This window comes from Geotrypetes seraphini, chromosome 3 (genome assembly GCF_902459505.1).
Source record: "Geotrypetes seraphini chromosome 3, aGeoSer1.1, whole genome shotgun sequence".
Taxonomy (NCBI): domain Eukaryota; kingdom Metazoa; phylum Chordata; class Amphibia; order Gymnophiona; family Dermophiidae; genus Geotrypetes; species Geotrypetes seraphini.
In genome coordinates, this window is record NC_047086.1 from 150783819 (window position 1) to 150801656 (window position 17838).

The 17838-nt window shown below is 45.8% G+C and overlaps 1 protein-coding gene across 6 annotated transcripts in view; it reads left to right on the forward strand.

The window, feature by feature from the left end:
• The window catches only part of FAM184A (family with sequence similarity 184 member A), a 408528-nt gene that overhangs the window by 99300 nt on the left and 291390 nt on the right, over positions 1 to 17838 (forward strand). For all 6 annotated transcript variants that reach the window (XM_033938486.1, XM_033938491.1, XM_033938492.1 and 3 more), the window contains exon 4: positions 10486 to 10667. In XM_033938486.1, the coding sequence (XP_033794377.1) occupies positions 10486 to 10667 (182 nt within the window). The remainder of the gene's footprint in view (positions 1 to 10485; positions 10668 to 17838) is intronic.

Sequence of the window (17838 nt, forward strand, 5' to 3'; positions counted from 1 at the left end):
CTTTGATCCAAATAAGTTGGGACATCCTATCTCTAAGCGTACCATCTCCAACTGGATGACTGCTTGTATCTCATTCTGCTATGCCCAGGCTGGATTACCCCTATACAGTAGAGTCACAGCCCATAAGGTCAGAGCAATGGCAGATTCAGTAGCTTTCCTCAGATCTACACCTATTGAGGAAATTTGCAAGGCTGCTACTTGGTCCTCGGTTCATACCTTCACTTCTCACTATTCTCTGGATACTTTCTCCAGATGGGATGGACAGTTTGGCCAAACAGTATTATAAAATTTATTCTCCTAAATTGCCAACACTCCCACCATCCCATAGCTTGGAGGTCACCCATATGTGAGAATAAGCCTGCCTGCTTGTCCTGGGATAAAGCACAGTTCTTACCGTAACAGTTGTTATCCAGGGACAGCAGGGACTCGCAACCCACCCACCTCCCCTGATTGACTTCTCTGCTAGCTATCTGAACTGAGGAGATGCGCCCTACGCTGGGCGGGAAGGCACTCGTGCATGCGCGGTGCAGTGCGGTCAACTCAAAACTTCTAGTTTCTTCAAGCAAACTTGCGAACTTCCGCATCCAGGCTCCGCTGATGACATCACCCATATGTAAGAATAGCTACCTACTGTCCCTGGATAACACCTGTTACGGTAAGTAACTGTACTGTTTAAGCAACAGATTTCTGCTACTCAATGGCCACGGATTTGGACTTGGAGGATGAGATGTACAGAGTCAGCATCTATGAGAGAAACCTGCTTTTTTTTTTTTTTTTTTGTTGCATAGAAGTTTTTGGACCCCCATTCATTTGCAGAAATTAGATAGTTTAAAATCTAATAGATGCTGGCACTGTCATCTTGATATAGGGACACTAGATCATTTATTATTCTATTGTCCTTTGATACTCAGTTTTTGGAGATCTATATGGGGACATATTACTCTGATTCTGGAGACTGTGGTTCCACTGTCATATGAAGTAGATGGACATAAAAACAGGTTATTGGGTATAATGACTGGGGTAGCCATCAAAATGATTATGAAAAATTGGAAGAATTGAGACCGATTAAATTTCACTTTTTGGTGGAATTCGTTATGCTTGTGTTATAGATACGAGAAAATGTTTTTTGAGCAAGGGGGTAACAAATGGTTTAAACTGACGTTGGGTCCATTGACCATTTTTAAAAAAATCTTTAATTCTTTATTAAATTTCATAATATTCACAAGCTTAAATCTTGTTTCATATAATACAGAGAAGGAAATGATTCCAAATAAAATCTTTTCACATAAATGGTATAATTTTTTTTTCTTCTTCCTTAGACCACAATATAGAGGAGTGGTAATCAAAGTCACACATTGAAAAGAGAAAGGCTTAATGGGCTGTCGGTTGTAATTCTAACTTAAAATCCATTCCTTGATCAATCTTTAACGATCTTTTTAACTTTTAGAAACTCCTTCAAATGGTCTGGAGAATAAAAAGTATATTTTATTCCCAAATACCTGACCAGGTATTTACAGGGATATGTTAAGAGAAACGTAGTCCCTAGTTTAAGAGTCTCGTCGTAGGGATAGAAAATCTTTTCTTCTCTCTTGTGTAACTTTTGAGACATCCGGGTATATTCAAAGTCTTTGAACTCCAAATAGATTTTTGGGAATTTTTAAATATAATTTTAAAATCATATTTAAATTTTGCTCATAAACGAAAGACACTAAGCGAGTTACTCTTTCAGTATCTTTAGACAGAATTTGTTCCAAAAGAGCAGAAATATTCCCAAAATCAATCTGTTTGTCTTCTCCGTTCTCTTTTCCGTTTTCTTTTCCCCCATCTTTTTGAGGAATCTTTTTATTTGTTAGATAATAAATTTTATTCAATGGAGGAATATTGTTGAGGGGAATTTTTAAATTCTCAATTAAATATCTTTTAAAAAGATCAATAGGTGGAGTTCCAGATAATAGTGGAAAATTCAAGATATGGAGGTTCAATCTTCTGTTGTAATTTTCAAATTGTTCTAGTTTACGATGGATTGAGGAATTATCTTTAATTATTGCTACTTTAAATTGTTGCAACTGCTGTATATCATCCTGTGTTTGTCTAGCTTGGTCTGAAAGATCTTTTTTCACTGAGTCGACAGTTAAATTATCAAGTTTAGCAGTAATAGTTGTTACCTCCTCAGTAGTTTGAGTCAGTTTAGTCTCCAGATGTTGAAGGAGTATCCAAATGTCTCCTAAGGAGGCCTCCGTGGGAGCGGGGGGAAGATCCCTTTCTCTCCAGTTGGTTCTTCAGCTGCACTACCTGTGCTGGCTCTGTGCCCTCGCCGGAGACCCCCGCGGATCCACTTCCGGGATTGTGAATCTCCTGCAACAGCGCCCTGGTCGTAGCTAGACACGAAGGGTTAGAAGGAACCGGAGGGGACAACGATGTCTCCAGTCCCGAAAGGTGGAGAGGCTCTCCAAATTCTCTCCCCAGTGCCGGGTCACAATCCTCCGGATTCTTTGGCAATTGACGGCAGAGCTGCAAAGAAGCGGTCTACAGTTTGCTGGGCAGGTGTAGAAACAAGGGCCTGCGAGGGATCAGCCCTAATGTGGCATTCTTGCTAGAAGAATCAAGCAAAAGCGGTAAGATAAAAATAATATTCAAACGGAAGGCACCAGCAAACGCGATATTCCTCTGTTTCTCCAGCAACTACTCACACCGCCTCCATTTTGACCACTCCCCCTTACTTCCCATTGACCAATTTTATTGATTCTAATTGAATGGTTTTTCCCTTTACTTCTGATTTATAATTTGCACATCCAAGGGAGGGGGTGGGTGGGAGGGAGAAGGATAGTGCACAGGGACTGGTTTATTAATGATTTGTAAATATTATTGTATGATTATCTTGAATACATTGAAATCAGGGGGGTGAAAATTATTCTTATGTATTTTATTGATGGATGTAAGTGCTGTTTTTTCAAATAACTTGTATGAATTCTTGAATGCACTGTTTTTAGATTGAAAATGAATAAAGATATTTGTTTAAAAATTTCATCTGCCATTTGGATGGCCAGTCTTCCAATTTCCTAAGGTCCGCCTGCAATTTTTCACAATCCGCATGTGTCTTAACAACTTTGAACAGTTTAGTGTCATCTGCAAATGTAATCACCTCACTCGTCATTCCAATTTCCAGATCATTTATAAATAAGTTAAATAGCACCGGTCCAAGTACAGACCCTTGCGGCGCTCCAATATTTACTCTTCTCCATTGAGAAAAATGACCATTTAACCCTATTCTGTTTTCTATCCGATAACCAATTCCTAATAATAATAATAATAATTTATTTCTATATACCTCTATATCATGAAGTTCAAAGCGGTTTACAATAAAGATACATTTTTACAGTACATGGGATACAAACGGTTTACAATAAAGATACATTTTGTCAGGACATGTTATGCAAGGGGAGAGAGGGTAAGAGTTAGTCTCAAATCTAGAATTGGGGAGGCGAGGTAGAGAGAAGTGCCGTAGCGAGGAAGAGGAGGTTGGGCATTTAGAATTTGTTAAACAATCGAGTTTTCAGGGATTTTCTAAAGCCTGCGTATGTAGTGGCCTCAAGTATGGGTTTTCCAAGCCAAGTGTTCAGCCTAGCTGCCTGGAAAGATAACATTCTATCTAAAAACTTTTTGTATTGGTAAGATTTCAGGGAGGGGTAATTAAATAGGTTTGTTCTGCGAGTGCTCTTGTTGGAACCGTTGAGAAAGAACTGGGAGATTAGGTAAGTTGGAAGCATCCCAAAGAGAGCTTTATCCCAGGACAAGCAGGCAGGTATTCTCACTAGTGGGTGATGTCATCCGACAGAGCCCCGATACGGACATCTTGCAAGCATGTCTTGCTTGAAGAAACTCAGAAGTTTCGAGATGCCCGCACCGCGCATGCGCCAGTGCCTTCCCGCCCGATGTACCGGGCGCGTCTCCTCAGTTCTCTTCAATTCTGCGCTGACTGAAATTTCAGTATTTTGCCTTCTTTCCCCGCGTTTTATTGTTTTACTTACTTTCTTTGACTTTTATTTCTATTTAAAAAAAAAAAAAAAAAAAAAGTTACAATTATTTCGTCCGGCGGTTCGGCCGGGCCGGCCTCGTGGCTGCGACCTAGCTCCTTCGACCTAGCAACGTCACTTTTCCGGCCTATGTCCCGGCCTATCACCGGTTTTAAAAAGTGCAGCAAGTGCCAGCGTGCGATTTCATTGACGGACCCACACCGGCGCTGTCTTCAGTGTCTTGGTCCAGAACATGTTCCGAAATCGTGCCGGCCTTGTTCCACGCTCACAGCGCGCTCTTTTAAACGGCGCTGCTTACTTTGGGAGTCCATGTTTAAGATGGAGTCTTCTAAGGAGCCATCTGCTTCGACCTCGACAGATGTTTCACCGGTCTGTTCGAAGCCTGCATCTGCGACTCATGCATCGAGCATCGTGAAGCCAGCATCGTTCACACCGGCTTCTGCATCGAGTTCAGCATCGGTTCCTGCTCCCGTCTCCTCGGTTCAGGTACCGCCTTCCACTGTTCCTCCCGTGGTCATAAAAGTGCCCAAAGCTACCAAGCAGAAGCACTCGACCACGAAGGAACGCGATGACCGTGCAGGAGGACCCCCTTTCGGTGCGGATCCCTCCATATCGGCATCGCTTAAATCCCTGCTCGAAGCTCAATTTGTTGAGCTCATGCGGACGATGGGACCGAGGCTTATCGCTAATATTCAGGGCGATACTACGGTCCCGGTCCCGGAGAGCGGTCCGCCCCCTCCTCCTCCTCCTCGTCGTTCGATTTCCCTGCTCGACGAGGGGGAGCGGCGGAGGGCGGCGGAACCCACTAGGCGGGCTTCCCTTTCTGACATGCCGCCTTTAGAGCCCATTACACCTCCACGTCACCAGGGTACTACATCTGCCCCTGATAATCGGAGTCCTGGGCATACTGCATCGCAGGAGGAGTTCTTTCGCACTCCATACCAGACTTGGGTGGCACTGCGTGAGTCGGCATCGTTGCCTCCCATGCGCTCCACTGCATCGAGTCCAATCCATTCCTTCGAGGCTTCAAGGGATCGATCGATGCCTCGAAGATCACGTTCCCCATCCCGGCATCGGGAGGGGCATCGATCTCGACATTCTTCTAGACACTCCTCGCGTCATTCAGAGGTGTCTCCACAGAAGAAAATGCAGCGTATGGGATACTCATCTTCAGATTTATCCCAGCCAGAGGGACCGGAGTATGAAGAACCATCTACCTCATACTCTCCATGCCGCTCCCAGCTCTCCCTGGAACCGGAGGCTTCCACGTCTTCTAGTCCGTCTCGCCGGCCGGCCTTGGCGGACCAACTTTCCTTTTCATCCTTTCTCAGACAGATGGCGGATGACTTGGATGTGACCTTAGATACTGGGTCGAAGTACTCTAAGGAGTATCTGGACACCATGCATTTACCTCATCCTCCGGCGGAGACACTTCGGCTTCCCCTGCATAAGTTACTTGACCAGACTCTCATGCGGTGTTTGGAGACACCGTATTCCATACCTGCGGTACCTAGCAAGTTGGATGCTCGATACCGCATCGTGCACCACAAGGGGTTTGAGGGAGCTCAACTCTCTCATCAGTCCCTCCTAGTCGAGTCTTCCCTTAAACGTTCGCACCCCTCCCAAGTCTACGCTTCCGTGCCTCCTGGCAGGGAAGGGAGAACGATGGATAAGTTTGGTAGACGTATCTATCAAAATTCAATGATGGCGACTCGAGTTCTCAATTACAATTTTTTCTTCTCGTCCTATTTGGATTTTTTCTTGCCGGTACTCCGCAAGTTCACACCTTTCATCGATGCTGAGGCTCGGTTTGAGTTTGAGGAGGTGGTGGCGACCCTGTCCCAGTTGCGCCTCCAATTGATGCAATCCTCCTATGATGCTTTCGAGCTCTCGGCTCGTGCTGCGGCCTGCTCGGTCGCCATGCGTCGACTGGCTTGGCTTCGCACCATTGATATGGATCCGAATCTCCAAGACAGACTTGCAAATGTGCCTTGTGCGGGAGCGGATCTGTTCGATGAGTCTGTCGAGACTGTTACTAAAAAACTGTCAGACCACGAAAAATCTTTCCAGTCTATCATGAGGCCTAAGCCTAAACCACAACAGTCTCGTCCTTCTAGACCGCCTATAATCTACCAAAGGCGTTATCAACCGAGGCAGGCCCCTCCTGCGAGACAGCCTGCAAAGCGACAGCCGCCTCAGAAGACTCAGCAAAAGCCTCAGATGCCGGCTGCTCCCAAGGCTACTCAGCCTTTTTGACTCTCCTCCAGGGAGCATAACCGATCTCGTTCTGCCTACCCCATTTTTTCCCATAGGGGGTCGTCTCCATCATTTTTGTCATCGATGGGAGGCGATCACCACGGACCTCTGGGTCCTTTCCATCGTAAGAGAGGGATACTCTCTTCATTTCCAACGGGTCCCCCCGGACCATCCTCCAAGAGAGTATCCTTCCAACTCCACACAGACCGCTCTTCTTCTCCAGGAAGCTCAGGCTTTGCTCCGGCTTCGGGCCGTCGAGCCGGTACCGGTGGATCAACAAAACCAGGGGTTTTACTCCCGGTACTTCCTGGTCCCGAAGAAGACGGGCGATCTGCGTCCCATTTTGGACCTTCGGGTCCTCAACAAGTTTTTGGTCAGGGAACGGTTCCGCATGCTGACCCTTGCCTCTCTTTATCCCCTAATCGAGCAGAACGATTGGTTATGCTCTCTGGATCTCAAGGAGGCCTACACTCACATCCCGATTCATCCGGCCTCCCGAAAGTTCCTCAGATTCCGGGTGGGACATCTGCATCTGCAGTATCAAGTGCTTCCCTTCGGCCTATCTTCGTCGCCCAGAGTCTTCACGAAGTGTCTGGTAGTGGTGGCCGCTGCACTCCGGAACATGGGTCTCCAGGTGTTCCCATACCTCGACGACTGGCTCATCAAGGCCCCGTCCGCTCCCAAGGTCATTTCGGCGACCTTGACTACCATTTGTTTTCTGCAGAGCTTGGGCTTCGAGATCAACTTTCCAAAGTCCCATCTTCAGCCCACCCAGTCTCTCCCCTTCATAGGGGCTGTCCTGGATACCATTCAACTTCGAGCATTCCTTCCTCCTCCACGCTTACATGCTCTCCTTCTACTCTGCCAGTCAGTGTCTTCTCGCCAATCCATCTCAGCGAGACACATGATGGTCCTTTTAGGCCACATGGCATCTACAGTTCATGTGACGCCTTTTGCCAGACTACATCTCAGGATCCCTCAATGGACTCTGGCATCTCAGTGGACTCAGGTGTCCGACCCGTTATCTCGTCACATTGTGGTCACTCCTGCTCTACGGCAGTCTCTTCTCTGGTGGATGACCTCTTCGAATCTATCCAGAGGTTTGCTGTTTCATTCTCCTCCCCATCAGAAAGTTCTAACGACCGATTCATCGAACTATGCATGGGGGGCCCATCTGGATGGTCTTCGCACTCAGGGGTTCTGGACCAGTGCGGAACGACTCCATCAAATCAATCTTCTGGAGCTCAGGGCCATCTTCAATGCTCTCCAAGCTTTTCAACATCTGCTTCACGACATGGTGGTCCTTATTCGCACAGACAATCAGGTCGCCATGTATTATGTCAACAAACAAGGGGGCACGGGCTCGGCCCCTCTTTGTCAGGAAGCTCTTCGAGTCTGGGATTGGGCGGTTCGCCACAACACCTTCCTCAGAGCAGTCTACATTCAGGGGAAGGACAACGTCTTGGCAGACAAATTGAGTCGTCTACTTCAACCTCACGAATGGACGCTCCACTCCGACCCCCTTCATCAGATCTTTGCTCAGTGGGGGACACCTCAGATAGACCTCTTTGCAGCCCCCCACAACTTCAAGCTGCCTCAATTTTGCTCCAGGATCTACACTCCTCATCGCCTAGAGGCAGATGCTTTTCTGCTGGATTGGAGCAAACGTTTCCTATATGCGTTTCCTCCTTTTCCTCTCATTCAAAAGACTCTAGTCAAATTGAGATTAGACCATGCCACCATGATTCTGATTGCTCCTCGGTGGCCCAGACAACCTTGGTTCTCCCTTCTACTTCAACTCAGCAGCAGGGAGCCAGTACTTCTTCCAGTGTTTCCTTCACTACTCACTCAACATCAAGGTTCACTACTTCATCCCAATCTGCAGTCCCTCCACCTGACAGCTTGGTTCCTTTCAACATAACTCCTCACCAGTTCTCTCAAGCAGTGAGGGAGGTCTTGGAGGCTTCCAGGAAGCCTGCTACTCGACAATGCTATTCCCAAAAATGGACTAGATTCTCTTCCTGGTGTATTTCCAATGCCACGGAACCTCAGCGAGCTTCCCTATCTTCTGTATTGGATTATCTTCTACACCTGTCCCAGTCTGGCCTCAAGTCTACCTCTATACGAGTTCACCTGAGTGCTATTGCGGCTTTCCATCAGCCTCTACAAGGGAAACCTCTGTCTGCTCATCCTGTGGTTTCCAAATTTATGAAAGGACTTTTTCATGTCAACCCTCCTCTCAAACCTCCTCCTGTGGTTTGGGATCTCAATGTTGTCCTGTCTCATCTTATGAAGCCTCCGTTTGAACCTCTCAACACGGCTCCACTCAAGTATCTCACCTGGAAGGTGGTTTTTCTAGTGGCCCTCACGTCAGCTCGTCGGGTCAGTGAGCTTCAGGCCCTAGTGGCAGATCCACCTTTCACAGTATTCCATCATGACAAGGTGGTTCTCCGTACTCATCCAAAATTCTTACCTAAAGTGGTCTCTGAATTTCACATCAACCAATCCATCGTGCTTCCGGTGTTCTTTCCAAAGCCTCATTCTCATCCTGGGGAATCTGCTTTGCACACTCTGGACTGTAAACGTGCTCTAGCTTTCTACTTGGATCGCACAAAGCCACACAGAACTGCTCCTCAACTTTTCGTCTCCTTTGATCCAAACAAGTTGGGACGACCGGTATCGAAGCGCACCATCTCCAACTGGATGGCGGCTTGTATCTCTTCCTGCTATGCCCAGGCTGGATTATCCCTTCCCTGTAAGGTCACAGCCCATAAGGTCAGAGCAATGGCAGCCTCTGTAGCCTTCCTCAGATCGACACCGATTGAGGAGATTTGTAAGGCTGCCACTTGGTCCTCGGTTCATACATTCACCTCTCATTATTGTCTGGATACTTTCTCCAGACGGGATGGACAGTTTGGCCAAACAGTATTACAAAATTTGTTCTCTTAAGTTGCCAACTCTCCCACCATCCCATTGGGGTTAGCTTGGAGGTCACCCACTAGTGAGAATACCTGCCTGCTTGTCCTGGGATAAAGCAATGTTACTTACCGTAACAGTTGTTATCCAGGGACAGCAGGCAGCTATTCTCACGTCCCACCCACCTCCCCTGGGTTGGCTTCTCAGGCTAGCTACCTGAACTGAGGAGACGCGCCCGGTACATCGGGCGGGAAGGCACTGGCGCATGCGCGGTGCGGGCATCTCGAAACTTCTGAGTTTCTTCAAGCAAGACATGCTTGCAAGATGTCCGTATCGGGGCTCTGTCGGATGACATCACCCACTAGTGAGAATAGCTGCCTGCTGTCCCTGGATAACAACTGTTACGGTAAGTAACATTGCTTTGTAACAAATACAAGCAAACTTGAAGATGATTCTGGATTCTATGGGTAACCAGTGGAGTTTCTGATAGTAAGGGGTAATGTGTTCCCATTTTTTTAAACCGTGGATTAGTTGGATCGCGGTGTTCTGAATTAATCTCAGTTTGTTTAGGTTCTTTTTATAAGCACCTAGATATATGATATTACAGTAATTTAGAGTGCTTAAGATGGATGATTGTACTAGTAAACGGAAGGACTTTTTGTCAAAGAATTTTTTAATAGTGCGAAATTTCCATAGAACTGAAATACTTTTTTTAAACAATAGGTTTGTGTGGTTTTCCAGGGTTAGGTGTTTGTCAAGGGTTACCCTCAGTATCTTTATGGTTTGGTCAATTTTGTATTCTCGACTCTGTAAGTGAATAGTATCTAATCTAGAACTGAACTTTGCCGCCTATCCCATGACACTTTAATTTTCTCAGGAGCCTCTCAGGAGACTCGCTTTTTAGTCACATCTTGCTGACTCCATCTTATTAAATCGTATAAGTTCCGTCTGGCAACCTGTCAAACCTTTTTGGTTATGGCTGCCAGACGACTAAGTCTAGGTTGGCTCACCTCCCGCCCTTTCCACTCCTCCAAAAAAGCCCCTTTTTGCTCTAGGCGTACAGAGGCAGTGTAAAGGCCTAAGCTGGTTTTAGATATGTCTAAAACCAGCTTTGATTATCGGTACTTGGATGATCTATCTTTTTGATCATCCAAGTACTGACTTAGGCCAGTTTTTGAACTTTTTTTTTTAAATTATTATTATGAGCCCCATAATTTTTCCATATAGAATTTTTCTATATAAAAGAAATACATTTACTATAATTTATTTTCTCCTCCAGGTCATATTGGAATGCTTCAAACCACTCAAATAACACAAGAAGCCACAATAAAGGATCTAGAATCTGAAAAGTCCAGGATAAAAGAGAAAATATCTCGACTGGAGGAAGAGAGAGCTCTGTTGCAAAGTAAAAATCAGAATCTGGATGAGAAACAACGACAACAAATCCTGGCCTTGGAGAAGGTTGACAAATTAATCTTTTATTCCCGCAGAGAAGAAAAACTAGGAATTTTGACAGTAATAGTGCGATTGTTGCAGGCACTGCTACTTGATAATTGGTTTTGATTGGATTATATATCCAAAGGCAAGGTTTTTTAAAGTAAGTGAAAATCAAATATTTGACTGTAGAGCCTGCAACAAAAGGGAACTATTGGCTATTTGTGAAATTTTTTTCTGTTTTATATTTATTACCCTAAAACAGAAGGCTTGTATGTTTAAGAAAAACTAAAACAAACCACATAGAAATTATAAATTTGAGGGTTTTTAAAAAACATTTGTTCAACAGTCTCTGAAAAGTATATGGCTTTAACATGTTGTGATAGCCTCGTCCATTGATACTGTCCTGCTACTAGTCAGTTGCTTGTAATGAATTCACTATTCATCAACATTTTTTGTTGAGGGTTGCACATTGACAGATGACAGTTTGATTTATTTTTACACCTGGTAATAGTATGAATTACTCTCTGCCAAAGCTTACAGATTGCATATTATACAGTATTTCTAGTTTTCTTTTAATATTCAATATTAAGGGAGGAGTAGCCTAATAGTTAGTGCAGTGAGCTAAGATCCTGGGGAACTGAGTTTGATTCTTGCTGCAGCTCCTTGTTATCCTAAACAAGTCCTTGAACTTAACTCTCCATTGCCCCAGGTGCAAAAATTGTCAGCTTGTGAGCTCACTAGGTACAGAGAAAGTACCTGCATATAATGTGTACAGCATCTAATAGTGCTATAGAAATAAGCAGAATAGTAGTAGCAGTAGTTGAAAATTCAGTGGACAGTATTTTAACTGATTGTGGTCTACATACAATCTTCTGTAGCTTCATCCTTCCCCATGCTAACCCAAATGTTCTCCCATTCTTCTCAGCCCTTTAACTCTGCAGTGGAGTCTTTGCAGATGTGGTTGCTTGAACTACATTATATGCCTATTCTGTCACTTCTTGGCTGTGTGCCTGAGCTGATCATATAGCCATGACCACTTTCTCATCCACCTTCTGGTCAGCTTCTTTCAATCTGTGTGTCTTGTGCACTGTACATACTTATTAAATTGTCACCATTGGCCCAAGAAGACAGCATTTCCAACATCTCTGCAGATGTTTAGAACTCCTAGCCAAATGTGTATATGATTGAATGTTTAGGTAAACAGAAATTGATGACCTCCTATATGGTACAAAGTTAAATGTACTACCTTTCTGCAAATTTTAATATATAATTATTATTTACAGGAATTTACAGATTGAAAACACAAAAGTAGTGAATATAGCAGGTGCAAAAATTTGGTCATTTTTTAAGAAATTGCAGAAGGACCTTGGGTGGCAGGAAGTCCGGGCATCCAAATGGTAGATGAAATTTAATATGAACAAGTACAAAGTAGTGTACATTGGGTAGAATTACCCAAATTATAGCTAGGTTACACATAGTCACACAGAGAAAAAGGATTTTAAGTTTTGCCATTGAAATCTTGTGCTCGATGTTGTGGCAGCCAAAAAAAAGACAAACGGAATGTTAGAAATTAGGAAAGGAAAAGAGAATAAAACAGAGCATATCATAAAGCAGTGTTGTTCAACTGCTGGTCCGCAGAGATTTCCTACTGGTCCGCAGGGCCAGCACATGCATCGGGCCTGAGATATGTACTATTTGTCTTTAATTACAGAAAGAGAAATCTAGTAAAAAACAAACAAACAAACACCATGGAGGGAGGGAGACAACAGTGGCGTACCTAGGGTATGTGGCACCCGGGGCCCATCATTTTTTGACACCCCCCCCCATGTAAAAAAATATTTTTTGTAATGACCATGAAACGGAATAAATGGTCAGAATAGAAACAGGCAGTGAAAATTTTCTTATATTCCAAACATAACATAACATAAATTATGTCTGAATTGTCATGACATCAGAAGTACATATGGAGTAGTTGCAGGTGATGCTTGGGACAGTTCTGATTGTGTTAGTTCGGTTTTATGTGTTTTTTGAATAGAAGGGTTTTTATTTCTTTTTGAAGGTTTTGCAGTCTGTGGTCGATGTCAATTGGTTGTAGAGTTGGGGGTCGAGTGTTGCAGCTCGAATGGCTAGGAGGTTGTCGAACAGTTTTTTTCTTTTGACGTTTTTGGTTGGAGGGTGTGTGAATGGTGCGTGAGTTCTCCTATGTCTGTTTGAAGTGGATTGAATTATTTAGCTGAAGAAATTAGTTTCCCCCTCATCCCACACACATTAATTCTCTTCCATTTTTGTTCCCATTATAAAAAACACTGATAAGTTCCCAGAAAAAAATACATTAAAATAAAAAGTGAAAACAAAGGCCCCTATAGATGAGAACATAACATAAGAATAGCCTAACTGGGTCAGACCAATGGTCCATCATGCCCAGTAGCCCATTCTCATGGTAGCCAATCCAGGACACTAATACCTGGTCAAAACCCAAAGAGTAGCAACATTCCATGCTACCGATCCAGGGCAAGCAGACACTTCCCCCATGTCTTAATAACAGATTATGGACTTTTCCTCCAGGAATTTGTCCAAATCTTTCTTAAAACCAGCTACACTATCTGCTTTTACCATAACTTCTGGCCACTTCATTTTTAAGTTTAGATCTTTCCTTTGAAACAAAGACCTTGCTAGATGTCAAATACAGCACAAGGTAACTTCACATGGACTTAGCTGTGCAGGAAATGTGAATCTCCTCATACACCCACCATATAGTGCAAAAATGTGCAAAGGTCTGTTTTTTTCTTTCGATCACTACATAGCCTAATGCCACACAAGCAGCGCTGTTACAAGCATATTCTGTAGGTCAATGCTAAGGATAACAAAGTTTCCTTCCTTCGACCAGAAGGAGATACTGATAAACCACTGGAAGAGATCTCAAAACAACACCCAAAGACCCACTCAGTGTGTGAACCAGTTGAGTGGAGTGGACTAACTGGGGGGTGGAAATGGGCCCGGAGTTTGCTCAGCAGAATTTCCCAGACCACCTCTTCCTCTCAACACATTGACACGCTGCCACCATCACCACTAGGAACACCTCACAGCTATGCTGTAAACTTTATAAAACACATTATTATATTTTCTTATAAAGCACATATTTTAACTGAACTCTCTGACATCCTCAACCTTTCCATTCACAAAAATAGAAGGAAGAAAAGTTCCCATTTCCTGCTGTCTCATGTCCCCGGCCTATACGATATTTTTTTTCTGCAGACCCTTCAAAAGTCTGACCAAATCCTCGTTTCACTTGCATTATAAAGTACTGAGGATGCCATCTCTCCCCAATCCCAGGTCCTAAAGTCTAAGACAGTAGCGCAAATTAATGCTGCCAGATTCAGGAAAAAAAATTTCGATTCGATTCAGCCTATTGAATTGGTTTTTCAATTCGATTTTCCTGCCCAGTTGGGTGATTTTTTTCAAAACTCCTGGTGGGTTTTATAGCTTTTTCACCCCCTTTGGCTTCTCCTAACCACACTGGCGCTGTGGTGTGAATAAAATAAAGAAACAAAAAGGACTTTTCCTCTCTCTGTTAAATCCTAGCTCACGTTTGCAGTCCAACACCAGCTCTGGCAGGATACACATTTCAAATCTGACATGTTATAATCACAAAACAGAAAATAAAATTAATTTTTCTACCTTTTGTTGTCTGGTTATATTTCAAATCTTGTTGGTCCAAGGCTCTGATTTTCTTCTGGTAACTTGCTTGCCAGGGTCTCCTTCTTTCTGCATGCTAACCATCCATCTGCCAACTCTGTCCTCCCTTTCCATTTCCCTTCCCTTCCCAGGAAGTCTGGTATCTTTCCTTTTTTTCATCTCCCTCCACAGATCCACCTTTTCTTAAATACCCTTTCATCCGGCATCTCTCCCTCCTTCCCCACCACCCCAAAGTCCACCATCTCTCCCTTTCTTTTCCTAATTACCCTCCTATCCAGTATCTCTATCCCTCCTCCACACCATCCCTTGTGTCCAATTTCTCTCCCTTTCTGTTCCTTCCCTCCCTAAATCCCATGGTCCATCATCTCTCGCCCTCTCCTCTATTTTCAGACCCATTATTTCTTCCCCCCCCAAAGTTTGGCATATGCACGTCTCTTTGAATACCCCCTTCCCTCCGTGTACTTCTAAACCAGGGTCCCCCCAAAGGCCTGTCCCCCCTTAAAGGTCTGCCTGTCCCCCCTTGAAGGCCTGAACCCCCCTTGAAGGCCTGTCCCACCCCCTTGTAGCTTGTCCCCCCCCTTGTAGGCCTGTCCCCCCCTTGAAGGCCTGCCTGCCTGCACCCCCTTGAAGGCCTGCACCCCCTTGAAGGTCTGCACCCCCCCAAGGCCTGCACCACCCCCGAAGGCCTGCACCACCCCTGAAGGCCTGTCCCACCCCCTTGTAGGCCTGCACCACCCCCGAAGGCCTGTCCCACCCCCTTGTAGGCCTGTCCCCCCCTTGAAGGCCTGCCTGCCCCCCCTTGAAGGCCTGTCCCTCCCCCTTGAAGGCCTGCACCCCTTGAAGGTCTGCACCCCCCCGAAGGCCTGTCCCCCCCTTGAAGACCTGCCTGCCTGCTTGTCACCCCCCTCCCCTTTGAAAGCCTGCCTGCCCGCCCCACCCTGAAGGTCTGATGCCCCGCCCCACCCCGAAGGACCTCTCGCCCCCCTGGCCTCCCCTCACCACCTATGAAGAAGCCGCAGCAGGATCGCGCCATCAGCGATCCCTGCGCTGCTTATGCACTGCTTCCTGCGCTGCGGTCCCGCCCCCTCCTCTGACATCAGCGCTGATGTCGGGAAGACTTCTGTTCGGCTCTGTGCTGCAGGCAGGGTAGGTAAGGAGGAGTAGCCTCGCGGCTCGAGTGGCTACCAAGGGAGTGGGGCGGTCCGCCCCGCCCCGGGTGCAGCACACCCGGCCAGGTCCCCTTTTCTGGCGCTAACCCGACCGACCGACAACAGCCCTGGTCCGACAAACCTCCCTGCCCTTAACCGCGAATCTAAATTACCTTCTTACAGCAGCTGTAAGAAGGAAATTTAGATTCGCGGTTAAGGGCAGGGAGGTTTGTCAGACCGGGGCTGTTGTCGGTCGGGGAAGCCCCACAAAAGTAAGGGGACCTGGCCGGCTGTGCTGCACCCGGGGCGGGAGAGAAGGAGGGGGGAGAAGGACGCTGAAAACATTGGGGAAGACAAAGGGGTGGAGAAGGACGCTGAAAGGCCATGGGGAAGACGGGGTGGGGGGGAAGGACACTGAAAGCATTTGTGGAAGACAGAAGGGGGAGAAGGACGCTGACAGGACATGGGAAAGACGGGAGGGGGGAGAAGGACGCTGAAAGCACATGGGGAAGACAAAGGGGTGGAGAAGGACGCTGAAAGGCCATGGGGAAGACGGGGGGGTGGAGAAGGACGCTGAAAGGCCATGGGGAAGACAGAGGGGGGAGAAGGACGCTGACAGGATATGGGGAAGATGGGGGGGGAGAAGGACGCTGAAAGGAAATGGGGAAGAGAGAGTGGGGAGAAGACGCTGGCAGGGAAGAAGACAGAGATGCCAGACTATGGGGGGAGCGGAGGGAAAAAGATGGGTGCCACACCAATTTGGAAGGGGGGAGAAAGGGAGAGGCACAGTAACAGAGCAAATGGAAGACGCAGAAGGAAGAGAGACAGTCGATGGAAGGAACTGAATGAGAACATGAGGAAAGCAGAAACCAGGCAACAAAGGTAGGAAAAGAATTCTATTTCTTTTTTTCTTTTTTTTTGCTTCAGGATAAAGTAGTATATTAGTTGTGTTGATAAAAATTTATAAACAAAAGAGGCTCTGGTAGAAACCCGTTTACAAAGTGTGTATTCTTCCCAATTAATATTTCCAAATTAATAAAGTCTTTTTGCTTATTTGTAAATGGGTTTCTACCAGAGCCTTTAATTCAGTAGCATAATTAAATGAAATAACTATTTCTGAAGTTTATAGGGACGGGCGGGGACGGAGGGGATTCCTCACGGGGACGGGCGGGGACGGAGGACATTCCTCGCGGGGACGGGTGGGGACGGAGGGGATTCCTCACGGGGACGGGCGGGGACGGAGGACATTCCTCGCGGGGACGGGTGGGATTCCTCGCGGGGACGGGTGGGATTTCTGTCCCCGCGCAACTCTCTAGTCCGCAATTAAGATGCGCGGCAGGAGGCGAGTGTGCCGGTGTCTGCTTTGCAGCTCACCTGGCAACAGGGCCGATCTGGCTATTGGGAGAACCGGGCATTGTCCCGGTGGGCCACGGCCCATCCTCCTGTGCTGGCTGCAGTCCTGTGAGTGGATGTTTAGCCTGCCTGTCTTCCCCTTGGTATCCTTTGAGCCAGGCAGTGTGTGAGGGGGAAGTGGGGGGAGGAAGAGAAGCTTCACACTGAGTCTGTCACAGGAACTCAGTGAGACTGTAGTGTGACTCCACATGTGACATCTGTAATCAGGAACAGTTCCTAGTGCTCCCATGCTAGAGAGGTGAGGATATGGGGGGATGTTAATGTGTCTAATAATGTGCTCCTCTGTAAAAACCTCTGTATCTTCCATGGGGGACATGCTAAATTCGAGGAAATAAAAAAGCTGCTTATGATGATTGCATAGAGAAGTTCAGTAAGCTGAGAGGAGGGCTGGGCTCTCTGTGAACAACCAACACACTAATCCTCTGCGCTGTACCTTATGGAAAACTCAATATAGCAAAAAACAGTAAAGTGTATATGTGGCCCTTCACAGTGCTTTTGTAAACATCATAATAAAATAACAAAGGCTCCAATAATGAAAAATAAAAGTCCTTTTCCCATACACTCAGGTTGCACAAGTCCGGTTTTCACCCGGACAGTATATTTTTTGACCAAAACGGATGTCTACAATTAGTAAAATTCCCCAATCACATATTTTTTTTATGGGGACGGATTTGTATACAGCACTTCATTAGATTTTTTTTTATTATACAAATTTTATCTTTTTGTAGACTTGAAGTCTTGAACAAAGAAAATGAGTACAGCAAAAAAAGCAAAAACAGATAGTGGAAGACCATTCCAAGAGGCTTGGACAGAGACATATGGAGTGATTGAACGCAGTGGGAAAGCATTGTGTATTATGTGTAATGAAAGTGTTGTGTCTCGCACATCAAGTGTCAAACGTCACTTTGAGACCAACCATAACAGTGTTGCTGAACTTG